This window comes from Glycine max, chromosome 3 (genome assembly GCF_000004515.6).
Source record: "Glycine max cultivar Williams 82 chromosome 3, Glycine_max_v4.0, whole genome shotgun sequence".
NCBI lineage: Eukaryota > Viridiplantae > Streptophyta > Magnoliopsida > Fabales > Fabaceae > Glycine > Glycine max.
Window position 1 is genome coordinate 6,390,694 of NC_016090.4, and position 20,861 is coordinate 6,411,554.

General features: G+C 31.3%; 1 protein-coding gene and 1 long non-coding RNA gene across 3 annotated transcripts; both read left to right on the top strand.

Annotated features, from left to right (window-relative positions):
* Positions 1-1,451: 1,451 nt before the first annotated feature.
* LOC106798288 (uncharacterized) lies at positions 1,452-6,738 on the top strand. Of its 2 annotated transcripts, XR_005890661.1 has the most exons (14): positions 1,452-1,727; positions 1,966-2,074; positions 2,255-2,331; positions 2,423-2,478; positions 2,704-2,794; positions 3,184-3,235; positions 3,329-3,414; positions 3,836-3,900; positions 4,078-4,124; positions 4,567-4,638; positions 5,895-5,993; positions 6,090-6,162; positions 6,264-6,470; positions 6,577-6,738. XR_005890661.1 is itself a non-coding variant. In XM_014774279.3 (4 exons), exons 1-3 carry the CDS (start codon positions 5,841-5,843, stop codon positions 6,461-6,463), a joined length of 426 nt encoding a protein of 141 aa, XP_014629765.1. In that variant the 5' UTR covers positions 5,376-5,840; the 3' UTR covers positions 6,464-6,470; positions 6,577-6,738. The 2 variants fall into 2 exon arrangements, 1 of the variants encoding a protein (XP_014629765.1); XM_014774279.3 differs by lacking the exons at positions 1,452-1,727; positions 1,966-2,074; positions 2,255-2,331; ... (5 more) ...; positions 4,078-4,124; positions 4,567-4,638 and having other exon boundaries at positions 5,376-5,993.
* A 10-nt stretch (positions 6,739-6,748) lies between these two features.
* Positions 6,749-20,106, top strand: LOC121174529 (uncharacterized). Its single transcript, XR_005890662.1, has 2 exons — positions 6,749-6,862; positions 19,918-20,106. It is a non-coding gene; the product is annotated as an uncharacterized lncRNA (long non-coding RNA).
* Positions 20,107-20,861: the final 755 nt, after the last annotated feature.

A 20,861-nucleotide genomic window follows, 5' to 3' on the forward strand; every position in this document is an offset into this window, starting at 1 on the left:
AAGGGATAAAATAGCAGAACTGGTTTTCGAGGGTTCCAGCACCTCCAGAAAACAAGATAAGAAGGGAATTAGCTTTTCGTTGATGAAATTGTGCCATTATTACATGATGATTTATACTGAATTCCATATAACGGATTTTGTCATTTTGCATCTACAGAATATCAGCAATATCCTTATTGTTACTCTAATTTTCCTACGTGTCAGCACTAAGATTCTATGCAGAGCAACAGCTATATTCCCGTACGGTGATAAAGGATTCACACGAAATCCTTGAGGTAAGCAAGCCTCATAACCTTCCTCTTGGATTTACTTGCTATTTGCACCTTCGTATTAGACTCCCCTGTGTCAGCTTGTATACTTGACTCCCCTGTGTTAGCTTGTGTGCTTGGGTTCTCTGTGACTTCGTTGACTTCTTCTTCTGCGTTTTCCATGCTATCATCCGTCATTTGGGCTATCCAGTACCAGTTCAAGTCCAGGTAATTGAAAATCATCTAAGTTCAGAAACAAGGCCATAGACATTTGCCATATTTAGAGTTTGGAAGGAGAAAAGACGAAGGTTGCTGTTTTAAATGTGGCCAACCAATTGGGCCACTCAATAAGTGCCGCGAAAGGAAGTTAAGAGTGCTTATTTTGGGGGATGGTGTCTAGGAGAAGGAGAAATAGAAAAGTTTGACTTAATGGAACCGTATTGAGTGCTTATTAACTAACCATAGCTCATAAAGATTCCATACCAATTTCAGAACCTGATTCTTCAAGTCTCTTCTTTTCAGCTGCTTGAAAACCAATCATCACCTGTAAAAAAAAATACACATAGTATAACCTAGGATACAAAGCCACTGATATAAGCAGTAAGCACTACACATTGAGCTATGAGGAGGACTTTATAAATTTCAGGTGATATCCTCAAATAATGAAGAAACTTGAACACCATTGTTGTAATCAAAAATCATTTTCCAAGTTCTGTCCACTTTACCTTCATTTACCTGGAGTTTACTTTTCGAAAAGACAAGTTTATAATAAGCAACTGTTATGCTACATCTATATCTTCTCTGATCCGATATTGCCTGATTGGTTGCCAATGCAATTCTATATAACATGAAATCAGTGCTATTATCCCGAAGAATTTGTTTTTGCTCTTGCTCACCAAGTATCCTGAAGAGATCAACAGCAGCTGCAGTATATATATAGGTTTTCCCATCACTACTGCAAAAGCACCTTTTCACGTCGCGGTATCTATATCGGTTATAAAAAACTGATGTAATACATAATGCGGTGGTATTTTTGTAATTAACGCCAATTATATATGTTGTCAACGATGGTTTTAGTGAAACCGCCTTTGATTTTAATCTTATTAAGGCGGTTTTATAAAGACCGTCTTTGATTCAAGTGATTTTTAATTATTTTATTTACTGGAAAATGATTTTTAAATATAAAAACTCGTGTTGGACGTTGTTCCCATCTTCGTAAACCCTAAATCCCCTTTTATATATGCAGCTGGCGAAGAAGCGAGCCGACAACCGTATTCTGATCGGCGAGTCCGGAGCGGTGGCCGCTCTGATTCCGCTGCTCTGGTGCAGTGATTCGTGGACGCAAGAACACGCGGTGACGGCGTTGCTGAACCTGTCTCTTTTGGAAGAGAACAAGGCGTTTATAACGAATGCGGGTGCAGTGAAGTCGCTAATATACGTGCTGAAAAGAGGGACGAAGACTTGGAAGCAGCACGCGGTGTTAGTTTCTTGTTGATTAATCTCTCATTTTTCTCTTAATCTTTTTGTTTTGAAAACTCAGTTTTTTCAGAAAAGGCTTGGTCTTGGTGTTAGTTTCTGTTGATCATTAGTCTCTTTTATTTTTCTCATTTTTTTTTTGTTTTTAAAACTTCCCGTTTTTGCAAGGAGGTGGTTCATCAAATAGGAAGCCATATTTTAAGCTGAAAATATTGCTTCAACTAATTATAATTACCTTCAGTTTTTGCAAGGAGGAGTGACAAAAGCAGAAGAGAGACCACAAAAGAGGGCTTCATTTTGAAAGAAAAATCTTGGGAAGAAATGAGCAAGTTAATCCTTAAACAAAGAGGGTAGAGTTTTCTTCAGGTTTTTCTTGAGGTTTTTCTGAATAAATTTGTAAATCTGTTAATTTCTCTGGATAAAAGATTACTCACAATTTTTTTGTATTTCCCTTTCTTATGCCTTAACTAATATTTTAATGCACGTATTTATATCTGGTTGGAACTTATTTGACAAGTACGTTATTGTAGACCTATTAGCTGAGCTAGCTCGAAGGGAAAAGGAAGCTGGAATATTTCCAGAGGCAGAACTTGACCTTTTCATGAAGGTAGTACTAATTATGTTATTATTATGTCCCAAAGACTAAACAACTTTGTTAATTTATTGAATACTGGTTCTCACAATTTCAACAATTTTAGGCTATTGCAATGGAAGGAACAGAAAGCAGAGTCTCATTACGGACTATACACTCAAAGTAAGTGACTTTTCATACTCAACATTATGTTTAAGGTTAGGGAGAGAAGAGGACTTCTTGTTCTTAGATATTTTTTCAAAGAATTAATAATTTTTTTATTGTAAATAATTTTAATATATTAAATTAAATTGGCGTGATAGACAAAATAATTATTTCTAATTTTCGGACTAACGACTTTGATTTTGTTATAAAAAATCACATATTCACTGTTTGCTATATGAATAGATATTGGGGCTTGATATTTGCAAAGATACCATTGTGGGTGATGAAATGCAGAGAGGTGTATCTGGTGGCCAAAACAAGCGTGTAACCACAGGTAATAACTAATTTGCCCTTCTAATTTTTCATTTTTATTATACTGAGTCTGGGGTAGTTGAAAATGTAATAACTAAGAGTCAAAGTACAAATCTTTTTGACATAGATACTAATTGTTTCAAGAGAGATCTTTTGTGTTTTGAAACCACTTTCATTCTAAGAAACATTATAAGTTATAATTCTTAATTTTGAAAAGAAGAATCTATCTAAACGGATTTCTGTTTTTTCCTTTTACCTACTAATCATAGCAAATTTCCTTTATAGCAAAATTGTCCAAATATAGCTTGCTTCTTCTTTGAAAATGTGTTATATTGCCATTATGTATAAATTCTGTTTATGTTACTCTAGCTTTTATAATATGTTAATTTGTGTGTGCTTGTCTCTATGAAGTCAGGACACTGCATTTTGATACCTGTGGAACTGCAAAGAGTACTTGGATAAGGTACACACATTTGGTTTCTTCCCATTCAATTGGATCTTTCTAACACAGAAGTGAACTGCTTAGTAGTTTGGTTTCCTCTCTTTGTTTTTGTAGGCAGTTCGCATTATCCTGACAACTGATAATGATCCACTAGGTCAAGCTTTAGCGGAAGAGCTGGCACGGTGCCTTAGGCGAGAAAGGTTGTATATCCTGTCATTGATTTTCTATGTTAAACAGTCTGTAAGTACCAAATATATCCTGTCAATAATCAAGGTTCAAGACACATATTCATGGTACCTCAACTACTTAATGTATTATTAGGTTCATGCATGCAAAGGTGTCCATATCTAACTAATAAATCAAAATGTGAACCAAATTTGGCACTCTAATAATGGTTCAGAAAGTTTATTGGATCTAAGGATAGGTTATGCATTCTGTTCTTTTCCAACACTTGAGGCTTGTGAAATAATAAATGTTCACTTTTGCTTTACTTTTTCAATTGTCATGTATTTTGCATTTGTCTACTTATTTGTCTACTTATTGTAGTGCCAACTGAATTCAGAAATACTGATGAGTGATTATTTACTTTATGTACTGATGGGTTGCTTGCATTTTATTTAGGGAATAGAGGCTGCAAGGTAGCTGGAATCTGAAGGCATACAGACACATTTAACCTTTGTCTACAGGTAGTTTTTTTTTAAAAAATATTTTACAGCAAGCTCTTGAGCTTAATACATGAAGGATTCTGATTAATGGGGTACTGAGATTCCACTTGTACCATCTAAAGGGTACTCAGATTATTGTTGTAAAAAGTTGCTTTTGCTCTTTGGATTTACATCTTTTATTTGGTTGTTATTGGACAGAAGGACGTATGAGACTTTCAAAAGCTTCTACGGTCTTTGATCCCTAGGTAATAGACTATTATTTCTTTGTATCAAATGCCTTACTTACAAAAGAATTTTCACGAAAGAGCTTGTTCCCACCCAAGCTCAATGGTATTTCTATTTTCTTTTACTTTTTATTATCACAACTCTCTTTTGACAGTGCATATAATTTTTTTTAAAAGATTTTATAATTTTTGACAGTGCATATTCTCCGACATTAATTAAATCAAAATTCAAAAAAATAGCAGTGCATGTCCTGGTTTGCTTGTGGCACACCTTTTAATTACAAGGAGACAATTTATATAAGAAAGAAAGAGTGTAATTTTAAATTACGGAGCTGAATATGACATTGGATCCTGATGCTTATTTGATGGAACTATTTGATCTCTATTTTGTTTTTTTAGTGCACATGAGCAGTTTTATTACTTTCTTCCTCTGACTTTTGGCTTTACTTTTTCTTCTATTCAGAAATTCAAGAGGATAATGCGGGCAACCCAAGGTATGCCACAAGCTTTGATGTAATTATGCGGGCAACCCAAGGTATGCCACAAGTTTTTCACTTTTAGTGCACATTAGCAGTTTTTTTTACTGATATAATAATAATAATAATAATTAATAATAATAATAATAATAATAATAATAATAATAATTATTATTATTATTATTATTATTATTATTATTATTATTATTATTATTATTTGATGGCATTATTATTAAGGTCTATCTTCTTTAGCTTTCAATTTCAATAAGTTGGACCAGCTTTGTGTGTGACATAACTGGGTTTCATTTTCTTTTGTGCCTACCTGCCTTATTTAGTCCACAATTTTATAAGCTAGCCGGTGGACCAAGAATAAACAATACAATGTAAAAACTAATAATAAGTAAACTAAAAATTTGAAAATTTTATAACTTATATTTTTATTTTTAATTGATTAAATTTCAATATACAGTAAATATATCAATGAAACACAAGTCTGTTTAGTGGGTGTGGTAAAAGAAAAATAGAAAAAGAATGTTATGTAAGACAACTCTGTTTAGTTGGAAGTGTCAATGAGAAAAATATTGGAACAAAAAATAAAAAATAAAAAATAAAAAATAGAAAAACTTAGAGGACTATAGTAGGATGAGAAAACTTTTTTGTCATAGAGCCTATTTCAGTTGGTTTACTCCAAAACTTTTTTGTACCTGAGTTAGAGTACCCGTGTACCCCATTTTTAGAAATATTTATTTATTTGCTGATAAAAAAAAAAGTAAGAATGACAATTTAGAATCATATTCAATGAATACCTATAAAAATTCTCACAATATATATGATATATATACCAATCAAATGAGTTAAGTTCTAATGAGTAATTACTTAAGCATATTCAATGTCTTACTATCTTTAGAGTTTCTTTAATGATGTCTTAGCATATTTTGAAAGTTCAAAATCAAATTAATTCTTAACAATAGATTCAGGTCATGTAGATCTCTACATTGTTTCCTTTTGTTATTTTCTTTTGGTTCTTTTATAATAAGGATGGAGGGAATCGTAAATGGCACTCTTCAATCCTTATTTTGTTACCTTAAATAAATGAATCACTAAATGTTAGATGCTAGTCACAGTAGTGTACCTTCTATCATATTTGTATTTCTTTGTATTGTGGAATAACTTTGACGTGCATGTGCCTAAAGTAATTGGTTATGTCTCAGTGAATTGAAACATTCAGAGTAATACAGATATTTTCCTTCTGTATACTTATATGGCTATTTGCTTTCTTATTTTTTTCTTGGATCTCCTTGATTTGGATGAGGAGGCTGGCATGATCCAGAAGTCAACTAACCAAACTGATCAAAATGAGGATGCTAAGGAACAAGTTAATGGTAATTCCAAAGGGAAGGCTGACAAAACATTAGTAAGTTTCCTGATAGTCATTCTTGGTTTTTGATTTCTCCTTAGTGAATGAAAATGCTGGTGCATGCATAATTAATTGCTGAAAATCTGGATGCAGGGTGCTGGAAAGAAAAGAGGTAGAAATACAGGAGGAAAAACACAAGCAAAGATAGCAAAGAAAAAAACTCCAGGTTCCAAAAAGGCAAAGATCAAGAAATGATTCAAAGAAACTCTATGTAATTTCTTGTATATGCCATGAACCAATAAAACTCAATCCTTGGTTTAAATGCAGTTTGGAGCATAATCTCCCTGATAGCCCTTTTGCTTCCCCAACAAAAGCTGCTGTTCCTGGAGACTTCATGGCTCCCTTCTCCAATGGACCTAATGTGGCCATTGATGCAGATGCCTTATACAGATTACATGAAGCCTAATACAGAGACTTACAATTGGGTTATTCAAGCTTATACTAGAGTTGAATTTTATGCCAGCTAAATACAATGTAAATATTATTATTATTATTATAATATTTTGAATTGCAGATTCTAGTTCGGTTAACACTTAATTCTGATGAGAATAATTAATTAATTAATTAATTTGAATTGCAGATTTCATGAAGCCAGCTCACGATCAGTACGTTTACAGCCATGCCAATGGGTATATACTATTCATTCATTCTTTTGAGATTCTACTTGGAATTGAATTGTGTTAGTATTTTTTTTCTTCTTTTTTTTAATTCTCTATAACGGTTGTTGGTTACCTTAAAGCTTGTGCGTGATGGGGTAGGCTCCTTCCCACATTGCTTTCAAGGATGAAGGTGGAATCACAGCCGTTGATTTCAATGTTGGAAAGTCTGATCGCAGTGGGATAAAAGTCACTGAAAAGCAGAAGAAGGTATGTATTTCTCAAGTTTGAATTTTCACACTCTCCTCCTCTCTGTTTCTGGATATGTATGAAGAATTAGCATAGCTGATTCCCGCCTGCGTGAGTCCTGTTGTTTTTTGGTGCAAAATTGAAAAATACTTTCATATTAGTAATATTACTTAAAGACTAGAGGTAGAGAATGAGTGACTTTGTCCACTTTCATTATATCCTCTCTTTATTTCTTCACGTGAATTGAGTGGCAAGATGTATCAATCTAAAAGTAAATTTGTATACTCGTATGACTTCGTTATCGAAGCTATGATATATAAAAGAGTGTTTATTCATTCCTATTTGTATATACATACATGTACAAGCAAGTAGAGATTATCTATATATATATATATATATATATATATATATATATATATATATATATATATATATATATATATATATGCTAGTTGTATATACTGCTACTTTTTTATTTAATATTAATTTCTATAATTGGTAAGCATGTAGAATTCATTATTTCAATAATACAATTGTTTACGCCTACCAATATTCATTATTTTTTATTTCATATGCCAATTTTTGTTAATTTTTTTTACTTAAAATGCCATTTACACTAATAACCCAAAACACATACTAATAACGTAATTAGTACTTTTAATTAGCCTTTTTCCTCTCTTAATCAATTCAAATCTTCTAAAAAAAATCAATTCAAACTATATCTTTTCTTTTCATTACCTAGATACTTTGATATTCGTAAGTGTTTATCCCTTTCAATTTATAATCTTTTATCCCTATTTTTAAAATAAATTTTGATAGTTTTTAAAGAAAAATTTAATTAAAAATAATCTTTTGTTTTATAAACTTGAAATACAATTCATATATTAAAAAATATTTATGTTTATTATGAATTTTAATTATAATATAAGTTATATATTAAAAAAATTATTTATTATAAATATAATTATATGAAGATAAACATTTATTTATATTATCTAATACACTAGTTATCATGCAAACAGAAAAACACTGGCTTAATTGAAAGATAGTTGAGTCTCTTAAACTGTTTTTTTTTTCCGCTATTGTTATGAGTTTGATTCGCCACTATGGAAAAGCTTTTAAAGAGACAAAACAATATCCACAGTACTCAAAATTAAGAATTATTTTCTAACTTGAAAAAGTCTTTGGTGCAATCCAATATTTGTTGGATACGCTGGCATCCATCACATGTCTAATATTTTTTCATCCAAAAAAGCAGTGATGAATTTAAAATTAAAATTTTAATTTATTTTATATATCTTTTTCTATATTTTTATACTCTTTTATTATTACATTATTTATTATTGCTTTCAATTTTTTATATATAATTTATTTTCTGTTCTACACTCATCTCAAAAGCCAACGATTAGGTGTAAAACTTATTATTATAAATCTAATGTTCATGAAAGTGATGGATGTGGTATAACTATCTGCAGGATATTATGCTACCATATTTCCCGCAAATGGATTGAAAGTCGTTGAATTTAATAAATGGGATGTATTGAGTGTTAATAGGTGTATATTAATTATTAGCGGTTAAAAAAATATGAGTATATTATTAAATATACTGAATTACTTTAACAATAAATATTCAATATTCTTTTTTGTATTTTTATCATATAGCCATGCATGTGAATACAAAAGAAGTTAGTAAATTAATCGCTATCATTATGCTTCACTTGTTTTCCCTCATTTATACTTTCTAAATTTATTGTTGTGTGCAAGTTTATTTTTTTCAAGAGTTAATACTTTTTACAGAGATAATTTTGTTCGGCTCAAATATTAGAACAATTATAAATTAAAAATTAAGTGGGATGGAATGAAATGGAATAAAATTACCGTGTATCCAGAGTCTTGATACAATCGACTCTTATACAGTTTCATTGTCCCTGAAGGTATCCCTCTAATTTGTATTTTCTTATTCCTTTACATTATCTTCTTGAGGAAATTCACCCGTGTGTTATCAACGGTGTGAGTTGTAGTAGTCATATGAGAAAACATTAAGTGCTAGCTTCTACACATGGATAAGAATTATTAGTTTATACTGTCATGAGAAATCGCATCCTGTCATCCATGTCATACAGTAGCATACTAATAAGTTCTACAAAGGTCTTAGTTATACTCAGTTGTAATCACTTGGACCTGAAAATCAATTTTTAAAATTTATAAAATACTAATTTGATTATTATTGGTTCAATCACAACTAGAATATTTATTATTGAATTGATGCTCTTATCGATTTAATGACCAGGTTGGTTTTCAAAATATTGATAATTTTCAATTGAATTGATGCTATGACGGTTGTCTAAAGAAATGATGTAGAAAGTACTCCTTCTATATCGTTTATTAGCAAAAACCGATGTAGAATGATATAATATATTACTACGGTGCCCAAACACATGATGTAGAAGAACAGTCATTTTACATCGGTTATCAGAACAACCGATGTAGAATGGTTAAGAAAAATTGACATTCTACTACGGGTTTAGCAGCACCCAATGTAGAAAGAAAGACATTCTATATCGGTTATAGGCTCAACCGATGTAGAATGGTTAAGAAAAATCGATATTCTACATCAGTTCGTCGCTAATAACCGATGTAGAATGTCTTCCTTTCTACATCGGTTTTGCCTAATAACCAATGTAGAATGTTCACTATTCTATATCGGTCAGATAACCGATGTTGAAGGACGCGAGACTTTCAACATCGTCTACTACGATGACGCATTATAACCGATATAGAATGGGTCAAAGAACCGATGTAAAAAAACTATTTTCTAGTAGTGCATCTTCGATTTTCCTTGGGGGGATGTGTTCTATCACTATCAGCCTCCAAAATATTAATTCAAGTACCACTTCTAGAAAAATTAAGGATAAAGCTTAGTCTTAAGTATGATAAAGATCAAGCTAAGTCACTCAAGAATCATAGATTGCTCAAGCTAAATAATTAAATAAGCAAAATAGTTGGGATTACCCTAGTTGTAGTTTGCATTATCTCAACATAAGAGTTCGTAAGAGGATCTTGCACCACTCTCAGAGCACACTTTGGCTAGAGACTGATCAACACCAAGATCAATCAGATTATCCTATATTCAACCAACCCAACTCAATTACCTGCTTTGTACAAAAACACATAAACATATATGTATTTTTTCCCATAAAACATTCCCAAGGAGAAAAAGAAAATATAGAGTACAAGAAAAAAATGTTACTAAATTTAAAATTGTAGCAATTATGCAATGACAAATAATCAAAGACTACTCTGGTCTCAAATATAAGAAGAAAAAAACATTATTTTCTTAATCTTAAATATAAGAAAATTTCAATTAATTTATCTTATTTAACATTACTATATCTCTAAAATATCATTCACTTAATTAAAAAATTATTTTTGATATCAAGTTTCAATAAAGGGTAAGTTAGAAAAAAAATTATTTTTAATTAAAATTGGTAAAATTAAATATGGTTAACTAATTTTCTTTAGTTAATGTGAATTAATTTTTTTCATGTATTTTAGACCAGAGAGAGCACTTCAATAATAAATATATTAAAGATATTGGGAGAAAATGAAAAAAAAAAACTTTTAATGTGCGTGAGTATCATTAGTAAGTTGAATTATCTATTTGTATTCAAAAAGATTACAAAGATAATCAACCAATGCCAACTACAATATACAAGAGAGCAGTTAAGTTATCACTACTTCCTAAGATGAACTATAGCTATACAAAATATCTAGGCTACTTGGAAAGAGGAACAACATTTAAAATGCTCTTGTTTCCTTTAATGTTTCTATTTCCAAGAGATAAGATAAAGGGTAAATAGTTACTTTGGTCTCTCAATATGTAATTCGCTAACAAATGCATCCATGAAAGATGAAAATACAAAATTTAATTCTTGAAAGTGTAAACAGTGCGACAAATATGTCTTACCATCAACTTCCGTTCGTCACCGTTAATAAAATAGTTTATGTGACACAGAGGGACAAATTTGTCACGAAAATGATTGTCAACGTGGATTGTCAGCATAGGGGCATATTTGTCATAATATTTTTTTTAACTTTTCGACTTTCCACTATGCTGACAAATGAGTCCTTAAAAGATGAAAGTACAAAATTTAGTCCATAAAAGTATAAAAAGTACAACAAATATATTTAGACTTAAATAATAGATTGTGACTAATTATTATTATTATTATTATTATTATTATTATTATTATTATTATTATTATTATTATTATGTGTTTATAATTTACTGCTCCTATTCGTTTAGTACTTATACAATATATTTTTAAAATTTCCTTTTAATATATATATTTTTATTATTTTGATTTCATTATCAAACCTTAATCTTTGTTGCTAAAAAAAGATTATCTTATATCTTATACTTTGATAAATTTAAGAGCCATAAGTTCAACCATAATGCTTGTATATAATATTATCATTTATATATGTCACATTAAAACTATAAAACTTTCGTTCAAAATGAGTCGTACTTTGGCGTTCATACTTAATTTGATATCTCCAAGATTTGTTATTCTACTACTATATATTATATTTTATATGGTTGAACTTATGGCTCTTAATCTCATCAAGTGCTAGAGAATTTTTCATTAACACAATCTAATTCTCTCCAAGATTTGATATAATTTTATCAAATTTCTACTAAATTTATAGTATCTTATATTTTATACTTTAAGAGATTTAGTAGAAATTTGATAAAATTATAAGATATAAGATAAAGTCAACAAAGATTAAGGTTTGACAAAGAAATCAAAATAATAAAATATATATATTAAAAAAAATTAAAAAAATATATTGCATAAGTACTAAATAACACATAATAATAATAATAATAATAATAATAATAATTAGTCACAATCTATTATTAACGTCCGAACATATTTGTCGTAATTTTTATACTTTTAGGGACTAAATTTTATATTTTCATCTCTCAGGAATGCATTTTTCAGTAGAGTGAGAAGATAAAAAGTCAAAAAAATATTATGACAAATATGTCTCTATGCTAGCAATCCATGTTGACAATCATTTCAGTTACAAATTTGTTCATCCGTGTCACGTAGACTATTTTATTAACAATGATGGACGAAAGTTAACGGCAGGACATAATTATCGTATTTTTTACACTTTCAGAAACTAAATTTTTATATTTTCATCTTTCAAGAACGCATCTACTAGCGAGTTACACGTTGAGGGAACAAAATTAACTATTTACCCTAAGATAAAATCATGTTTTCAACCTATTGTAAACTGTTTATAGTCTTAGAAATTACTCAAGCAATTAATGGAATAGGACAGTGGAATGAAACTAATGTCTAAGATAGCGGAATGAAATTGATGTCTAATTACATTTTTTGGTAATGTCTTTTGAGTGTTAATTGGGTAATCTTTAAACCATTAATGTTTCCATATGAATAGTTTTCCTTCCCAAGTTCCTCTAAGAGAAGTACCACAAGAACCTTATTTGATGCAATTTGTTTTATAAGTGAAACAACTTTGCTCCTAATAACCTTATCAAAACTAGAATTGTCAAGAGGTTTTTGTTCCTTTTCCACAATGCCTTCCTCAAAAGGCAAAATAAGAACATCATACACCTTGTTCAGTTCCAAATCTCCAAATATAACCGCCTTCACACAACAAGCATTTCTTACACAAACTTGAAACTAAGTGTCTTGGCTATATGACACAGTGTACAAATTAATAGGTTGTTGACCTCGTTTCTTCTAACAAAAGTTGCAATTGCGCGAGCCTTCACACTTTGAACATGTCCAATCACCCAACTACTATATATGTTCTACATTCTTCCCATACCTACTCCAGAGGTACTTGTGTTGAACTTAATGGTACAAGGGTTCCCCTTCTTTAAATTCTTATAAGTAGCATAAAAATCCATATTTTTTTGTCACATTCGTTACAGTTTTTCCATTTGCAAATTTATGGGGATTTTGCTACTTGTGAAATCCCATTTTTGAAACTTGTTCCTATTGCCAACTAAAAGCTAAGGATTTTGCTGCTACTTGTAAAAATTTGAAGAAGGGGAATCCTTGTCCCATTAAGTTTTGCCACTACCCTTGGAATAGGTATCAGGAAAATGCATAAAGGTGGAGTAGTTGGGTGATTAGACATGTCCAAAGTGTAGTAAAGGATTTTGTAATGATATTTTTTGTCAGAGAAAATAAGGTAAAAAACTTGTCTACTTTTTCATATAGTTAGGCATGTAGTTTCAAGTCTATATCAATACTGATTGTTGCGAAGGCTGTTAGATTTTGAGAATTTAAGTAGAACAAGGTGAATGATGTTGGTGTTTTGCCTTTCAAGGAAGGGATTGTGAAAAAAGAGCAAAACCGTGTTGATAATTCATTTTGTCACAAGGTTCTTATGAGCAAAGTTGTTTCACCTATAAAGCAAATTGCATCAGATAAGGTGTTGCTGTACTTCTCTCACAGGAAATTAGAAAGAAAAACTCTTCAAATGAAAACAATTGTATAAAGCTTGATCCTATTAACACTCATAAGACATGACTCAAAAAATCTAAAGAAAAGAATTATTGAAAAATATGGTTCTTGATAGGATTGAACACGAGGGACAACAACAATTGCTTTCTCGATCCAATGAAATTCATGAATTTATCTATGACGGCATACTAGAAATTTTGTTGAAGTAGATAAGCACCTTATCTTAATTGAAATCAACATAAGTTGACCAAGCACCTAACAACTCCAAATAAAAAATAATGAAGTATAGGCCGGGAAGATAAATTTGAAAAGGGTACAATTTTTGCCAAAGAAATTCCTAATATATGGATATAGAACCGAAGTTTTGAACATTTTATTCTTTGAAAAAAAACAATTTAATGAGATTATTGATAACGAACATATAAAATCTCCTAAATATAATCATTAGAATTGATTATTTCTTACACATAATAAATCAAGCAAGTGTACATTATAAAATACATTTGAACAATTTAAAAAATAGGCTAAAATAGAATTTTGGTCCATTTTCATTTTTTGTTTCAGATTGGTCTCTTAAAAGTATATTTGTTAGACTAAATTAATCTTGGTTAACTTTGTGGCACTAGCAAACAAAAAGAGATGCAACGTGACACAAAATTAACACCATTAGTACAAACAATTGACAGAATGATCAATTTGATTTAACAAAACACTTTAAGGGACTCAAGTGGAATTTTTATGGTAAACTATATTTTGTTTCCCTCAAAATATTTTAAAATATTAGTTTTAGTCAAGAGACTGTTTGGGCCTATACCATCAAGAATTTTTTGTGATTGCATGGGAACAAGTTCATCTTTGAAGTATTTTTCCCTTCCAATATTTATCTATTGGAGTTTGTGGGATTCCTTTTATTGAACATAATGATGTGAATCGAGCTGTAATGAGTTCTAAAATGCATTGTCAAGCAGTTTAGCTTTCTCAGTTTGAAAAATGCATTGTTGGAAATGGATTGGAACACCAAATAACTTTCGATTCAGAGATTTCCGTTATAGCTTATAAAAATTTATTATGTTTTTAATTCCTATATTTACTAAAAGTTGTGTAGTTTTTGTCTTTCATTAGGGACTAAAAACATATATATTAAATTTTTATAGGAACTAAAGTCAACTTTCCAAAGTATTTTAAAGGGCTAAAAAATATTTGTGTGAGCTGGGAGCCAATATTGAAACTTTCTTCACATTGGTTTCAAGATTTTGAATTTAAGTGACTCTACATTTGTTTGCCACATTTCATTGGAAAGTTAAAACATTTGAGATATCTCAATTTTTGTTATGATAAGAAAATTAGTGATAAATTAATAAGAAAATTAAGAGATTCCCTAATTCCATTTGTATGGTGCAAAATATTCAATTTTTGTTTCAAGCTAAGTGCACTGAACTTGATATATTGCCCAATGGTTTAAGAGATTTTGATTAGTCTCCAAGATTTAAAGATGACCACAAAGCAACCTGTATGCCTGAGAACAAAATTGCAAACTTGAGTTCTCTTCAATATTTAACTATTAATTTTAGCGACAATCTGGAAGAATACAAGCCGCAAGAGTTAGAGAGTATTGGAGAACCAAATATCACACATCAAATAATATATTAGGATGGGCGAATAGAGGATCTAAAAGGAGAATAAGTGGAAGAGAAAGAATTTGATGAAGTGGGAAATCTTTAATAACCTTGATTAGATGTTGAAGGCCTTTCTTTTTTTCTGGGTTTCCGTAATGCAGGTTTTTTTTGTTCTTGAGCAGTTGAGCATTTTTTAAGAGTTGGCTTATTGTTAAACATAGGTTTGTTGGACCTCATATGATGAACACAAAAACATATTTATTACTTTCTCATTAGTCCTTGATATAGTATAAGAATAAATACATTCTTAAACATAAAAAAAATATTTTCATTAGTCGTCATTGTTCTCACAAACATTGAAAACTCATAATTCAACTCACATGACAGAGAATAGGAAGAATCTTCTAACCTTAAGTTTTAGCCTTCTATAGATGTGTGAATCAATGAATTATCATCGGCTTTTATAGACAACACTTCCTTGCCTATATAAAATTTGTAATATTCCATTGATTCACACACATTTAAAAGACTAAAGTTAGAAAATTCATGTTATTCTCTTTCTTTGTTATATGAATTAAATTGTGAGTTTTTAGTGTTTGTTTCTTTTACTTGTAATAACAATAATTACTAATGGAGGTATGCTATTTTTTTAATTTTTTTTGTGTTCAAGATTGTATTTATTCTTACTTTGTATATTCAAGGATCAATGACAAAAGTAATGAATATATTTTTGTATTCATCACAAGACGTCTAACAAACCTATCTCTAACAATAAGCCAACACTTAAAAAAAAAAAAATTAACTAACCATATATAGCACATAAAGGTTCCACCAATTTCATCCCGTCTCTTCTTTTCAGCTTCTTGAAAATCAATCATTGCCTGTAAAAACACATAGTTTAACCTTGGATCCACAGCCACTGATATAAGCAGAAGCACTACACACTGTCTAGCTAGTTTACATTTATTTATCTGGAGTTGACTTTTCGAAAAGATAAATTTATAATAAGAATTTGTTACATTATAAGCCAATTCTGTATAACATGACACCAGTGCTATTATCCCGAACAATCTGTTCTTGCTCACCAAGTGTCCTGAAGCGATCAACAGCAGCTGTGGCATATAGCTTCCCACCTTCCGTTTTCTTTGGGGGTTGTATTCTGTCAGCCTCCAATTAATTCAAGTACCATTTCTAAAATAATTAACAATAAAGCTTAGTCTTATGTATGATAAAGAAGTCACTCAAGAATCATAGATTACTAAAGCTTAATAAATAAGCAAAATAGTTGGCATTGCCCTAGTTATTGTGGCTAGCATTCTCTCAACACAAGAGGATCTTGGACCACTCAGAGCACACTTGGGCTAGAGACTCATCAACTCCAAGCCCAATCAGATTATCTGGGTATTCAACCACCAAACCGTTTACACGGTTCGTAATAAAACATAGGCATGGTTTTATTTTCATAAAACATTCAGAGGGAGTAAAGGAAAATATAGAAACCAAGCAAAAAGGGTTACTAAATTTAAAAATGAAGAAATTATGCCAATGACAAGTAATCAAATACTTCAATGATGAATATATTAAAGATATTTGGAGAAAATGAGAAAAAATAAATAAAGTTCTTTTAATATTGTGCTAGAGTATCAACACACTAAGCTGAACTATCTATTTCTATTCAAAAAGAATACAAAGTTAATCATGCCAACTACAATTTACAATAGAGCATGTCATTACTTCTTAACATGCATTCCAACTAGTTATACAAACTATCTAGGGTACGCGTACTTGGAAAGAGGAACAACATTAAAAATGCTCTTATTTTCTGAAATGCTTCTATTTCCGAGCGATATGATGAAAGTTGAAACCATGGTTTCAACCTATTGGAAAATGTTTATATTGTTAGGAATTAATGTCTAGAACAGTAGAATGAAATTAATGTTAGGATAGTGAAATGAAATTGATGTGTAAAACAGTGGAATAGCAAGATTCATGTATAGAGGCTATTTGTATCCTGGAGAGTTGCAGATTCATGTATAGTGGCTATCCAACATGGTATCAAAGCGAGTTTGAACCCGGTCTATCGTCTTCTATGTCACGTCTTCGGTGCCAGTCATTGTTATCTGCCAATTTTCGGCACTAACCACTACCTCCTGATGCAGTTTATCAGGTACTGTTCATGAACACGTACAATTCATTGTAAGGGTATTGTTCATCTGCATGTTACTATTCATCATGTGGCCTGTTTATTCGTGGGTACTATTCATTCACGTACTTTGCAGGTATATTGTCCCACTTTGTTGTTTCACCCTTGTTTACGCATGGGTCTGCATATATCTCTTCTCTTAGAGTTCTTCCTTCATTGTTACTACATTATATCAAGATCTAACTGGGTCTTTGTCACCGATGCTTAAGTTCTTTGTGCCAAATGCATTGACCTCCTTTGTCATTCTCATAGTTGCACTAGCCTTTGTCTCTATCGCTAAAGCATTTGTTGTCCCTTAGGTTCGATCCTGTCAAGAACCATATTTGTCAACAATTGTTTTCCTTTTAGATTTTTTGGTTCATGTATTGCGAGTGTTAATCAATAGGGTCAAGCTTTAAACCATAGTTTCCATCTGAAGAGTTTTTTCTTTCTAATTTCCTCTTAGAAAAGTACCATAATTAAGCACTTTATTTGATGCAATTTGCTTTATAGGTGAAATAACTTTGCTCATAAGAACCTTATCAAAACATGAATTATGAACACGTTTTCTCTCCTTTTCCACAATACCTTATGCGAAAGGCAAACCAACAACATCATACACCTTGTTTAATTCCTAATCTCCAAATTTAAGAGGTTTCACAACAAGCATTTTTGACATAAACTTGAAACCAGGTGCCTTGGCTGTATGACAAAGTGGACAAGTAGAAAATTTAATAAAGTAGATAAGCGCCTTATCTTAATTGAAATCAGATCATGAGCTCTGACAGCTTCAATTCTAGTCAAATAACCACACCTAACAACTGAAATAAAAAAATCCAATGAGATTTATATCAATGAAAAACAAGACAAGGAAACAAAGACTCACATGAAAAACCTACATTTGCGTTTTTCAATTTTTCTAATTGTGTGAAGAAAACCAATATCTTTTTTTTTTTAATAAGATTAATATAAGCAATATTTTATGCCAAAAAATAAATATTGTGCACTTACCAATATAAACTACAATGATTGAAGGAGCATTCAGGAACATTTATCTTGTAGATCGGAGTGCCAAAGTTCTACATCAGCAAAGGGAAAGCCACTATAGCCCTTTAACACTTTATTAAGCAAAATTAACTGAAACTGACAGCAAATAGAAGGTAAAGACTGATTATGAATCATTCGCATATATCTCTGATAAAATCCCTTTCACGAAGAAATGAGAGAGGAAAAAACAGAATACGTGTTGAAAGTTATTGCTGTTAATTTGATAAAGAAAAAGAATAACACTTATAGCTAATGAGCCTAATTCACTAAGATTGTGGGAATGGAATCTACGCCTAAATATTGGCTTGACTAATGGGTGGATCAAAGGAAACAATAATCTACACCAATCCTTGTCATTGATTAAAAATTAGTTTATATGCAAAAGTTTTCCCAAAAACACTTATACCAAATAGATCAAAGTTGTCGAACCAGCGGTTGTGATTCTTTCTCTACGCAAGTTTGGAATTAATTTTGGGGTGTTTTATGCATTTTAATTTTGCATGTACAATGATAACTACAAATTGTTCATGTTTGACGGGTCAATTGATGTCCTTATGCAAATTGGATGGTTTAATTAAGTGTTCGGCTTTGAATGTTAAAAACCTAGAAATTTAAGAATTATTGATTCTTGCACGTTTTCTTGAAATTGATTGAGTGGTTTGTTCCCCATGATGTGATCACATGTTCTATGTTATTAACAGAATGAATAAGTGAATGATGCCTTAAATGTTGGAAGATTGCATTGTATGAGAAGTGATAATGTGTTAGTGGGAAGGTGAGATGAGACATGTGTTATGAACAAGTGTGGGATTAATATGTTTCTCAATGTGATTATATATGTTATTATAAAGTGTAAAGTGATGACATTGAGTTGTGAGTTATGAACTGTATAATTACACGACTGTAAGACTCTTTAAAGACGACGAGTATTGTGATGGGATTCGCTGTGGGAACCCGACAAGTTTAATCACTTTAAGGCGCGACGAGTTAAAATTATTTTGATAACAATTAAGGAGTTGTGTGTTTTGTATAGTTCATAGATAGAGTCTACGTGTTAAATATTTTCTGGGTTGGACCTGAATCAAGAGGGAGAGACCCTGACAGACTCTTCGGAGTCTAGGCCTTGGGGTAAATACACCATGTTTGAGTGCTCTTTTAAGCTTGTGTCGATCGTACATGGTAGAAACATTCTCGCAAAACAGCGTGACATTGACTGGTTTCCCTATGATTTTACCTAGTGAGAGTGACCTGACTTCTGGTGTGTGGTCCATTTTGTCATGTACTTCTAGGCGCCCGACGAGGTTTTTCACTGACATGGTACAATATTGCATATAGGATCAAGTCTTGGTATATTTGTTGCATAATGTCTTTATAATGATCATTGTGACTTGTTACGTGATAGTGTGGAATGAATTGTGTGAGTGTGAGATGTTGTGTTGTACTTAAGATGTGTTGTTTTGAACATGCGATTAATCATTAATGTGAAGGTGTGGAATGTGATTTTATGATTAAATCCTTGGGACAAGTGATGTTATGCAATGAGTGTTAAAATGATGCGAATTATGCTAAGTTGAGCTTGTAATACTTATATTATATTGTCTGTGTGTGTGTGTGTGTGTGTGCACTTTCGTTTATCTCTACCTGTTTACGAATGTCATAACTTGTTCTCTGTGTGTTGTTTGTGTTTTGATTCTGTGATGATCTCGAATCTTGTGTTCATAGGAGCATATGGTTAGGTGAATGACTTTAAAGAACCTCGTGCTAGAGGATGTTGGGACGCAATGCTCTGATAGGAAGTGACATTGGGGCGTGGGTTTCTATATTATTTGCATAATATTCTGAACATATGTTACTTTATATCGTTCCACTACTTAACTTATTTTCCTTTTGTAAAAAAAGATTGGACGACCTTGTTTTGGGCCAAAGATGTTTTCATACCCTTATTTGATAAATTTTTAATTTGATGATTAACTTAGATGTGAACCTTTACCCACGTCAACTCTTTTAGGCTCAGAAAATAAAATCTCTTTCATGTAATTCCACATTTCCATATATTTTATTATATAAATATGTATATCAGGATAGAGGGTGTCACAATCCTCAACTATACAGTCTCATACCTGCACAGCCTCTGAATCTCTCTTATTCTAGTGTGATTTGTTCAGGTGTTACATGTCCATCAGCTTCCGCCTAGTTTGTCCCTAAACCCCACCATACCAAGAAAGAGGTTTGCTCTAGTACCATTTGTAACATCCCTAATTTTTTACTTCTCAACAGCTCTCACACCATGGCATTTCATGCAATGACACTTCACTCAACATCCTTTTTGGTCAAAACCCATCGGTCTAAACCCTTCGTAAGTAGCCCTTTTTGAGACCTTGAAAATCACTCTGTCTGCTTCCAGGATCAACAACTGACCCCATAAATCAATACAAGACTTTTCAGTATGTTTTTCAATATGTTTTGTTCTCACTCACATGCTTTCTAGCAAACTTTCCAAAAGGTCACCCATCCCAAAACTACTCTAAGACAAGCATGCTTAACTATGAAGTTCTTAAGTGATTGTTTATCGAAAAGTAAATGTATCTTGTTGGTATAGGTAGTACCAATTAATTCTTTTAACTTATCCTCTACTATACAATCTTATATTTGCACAATGTTTAGAT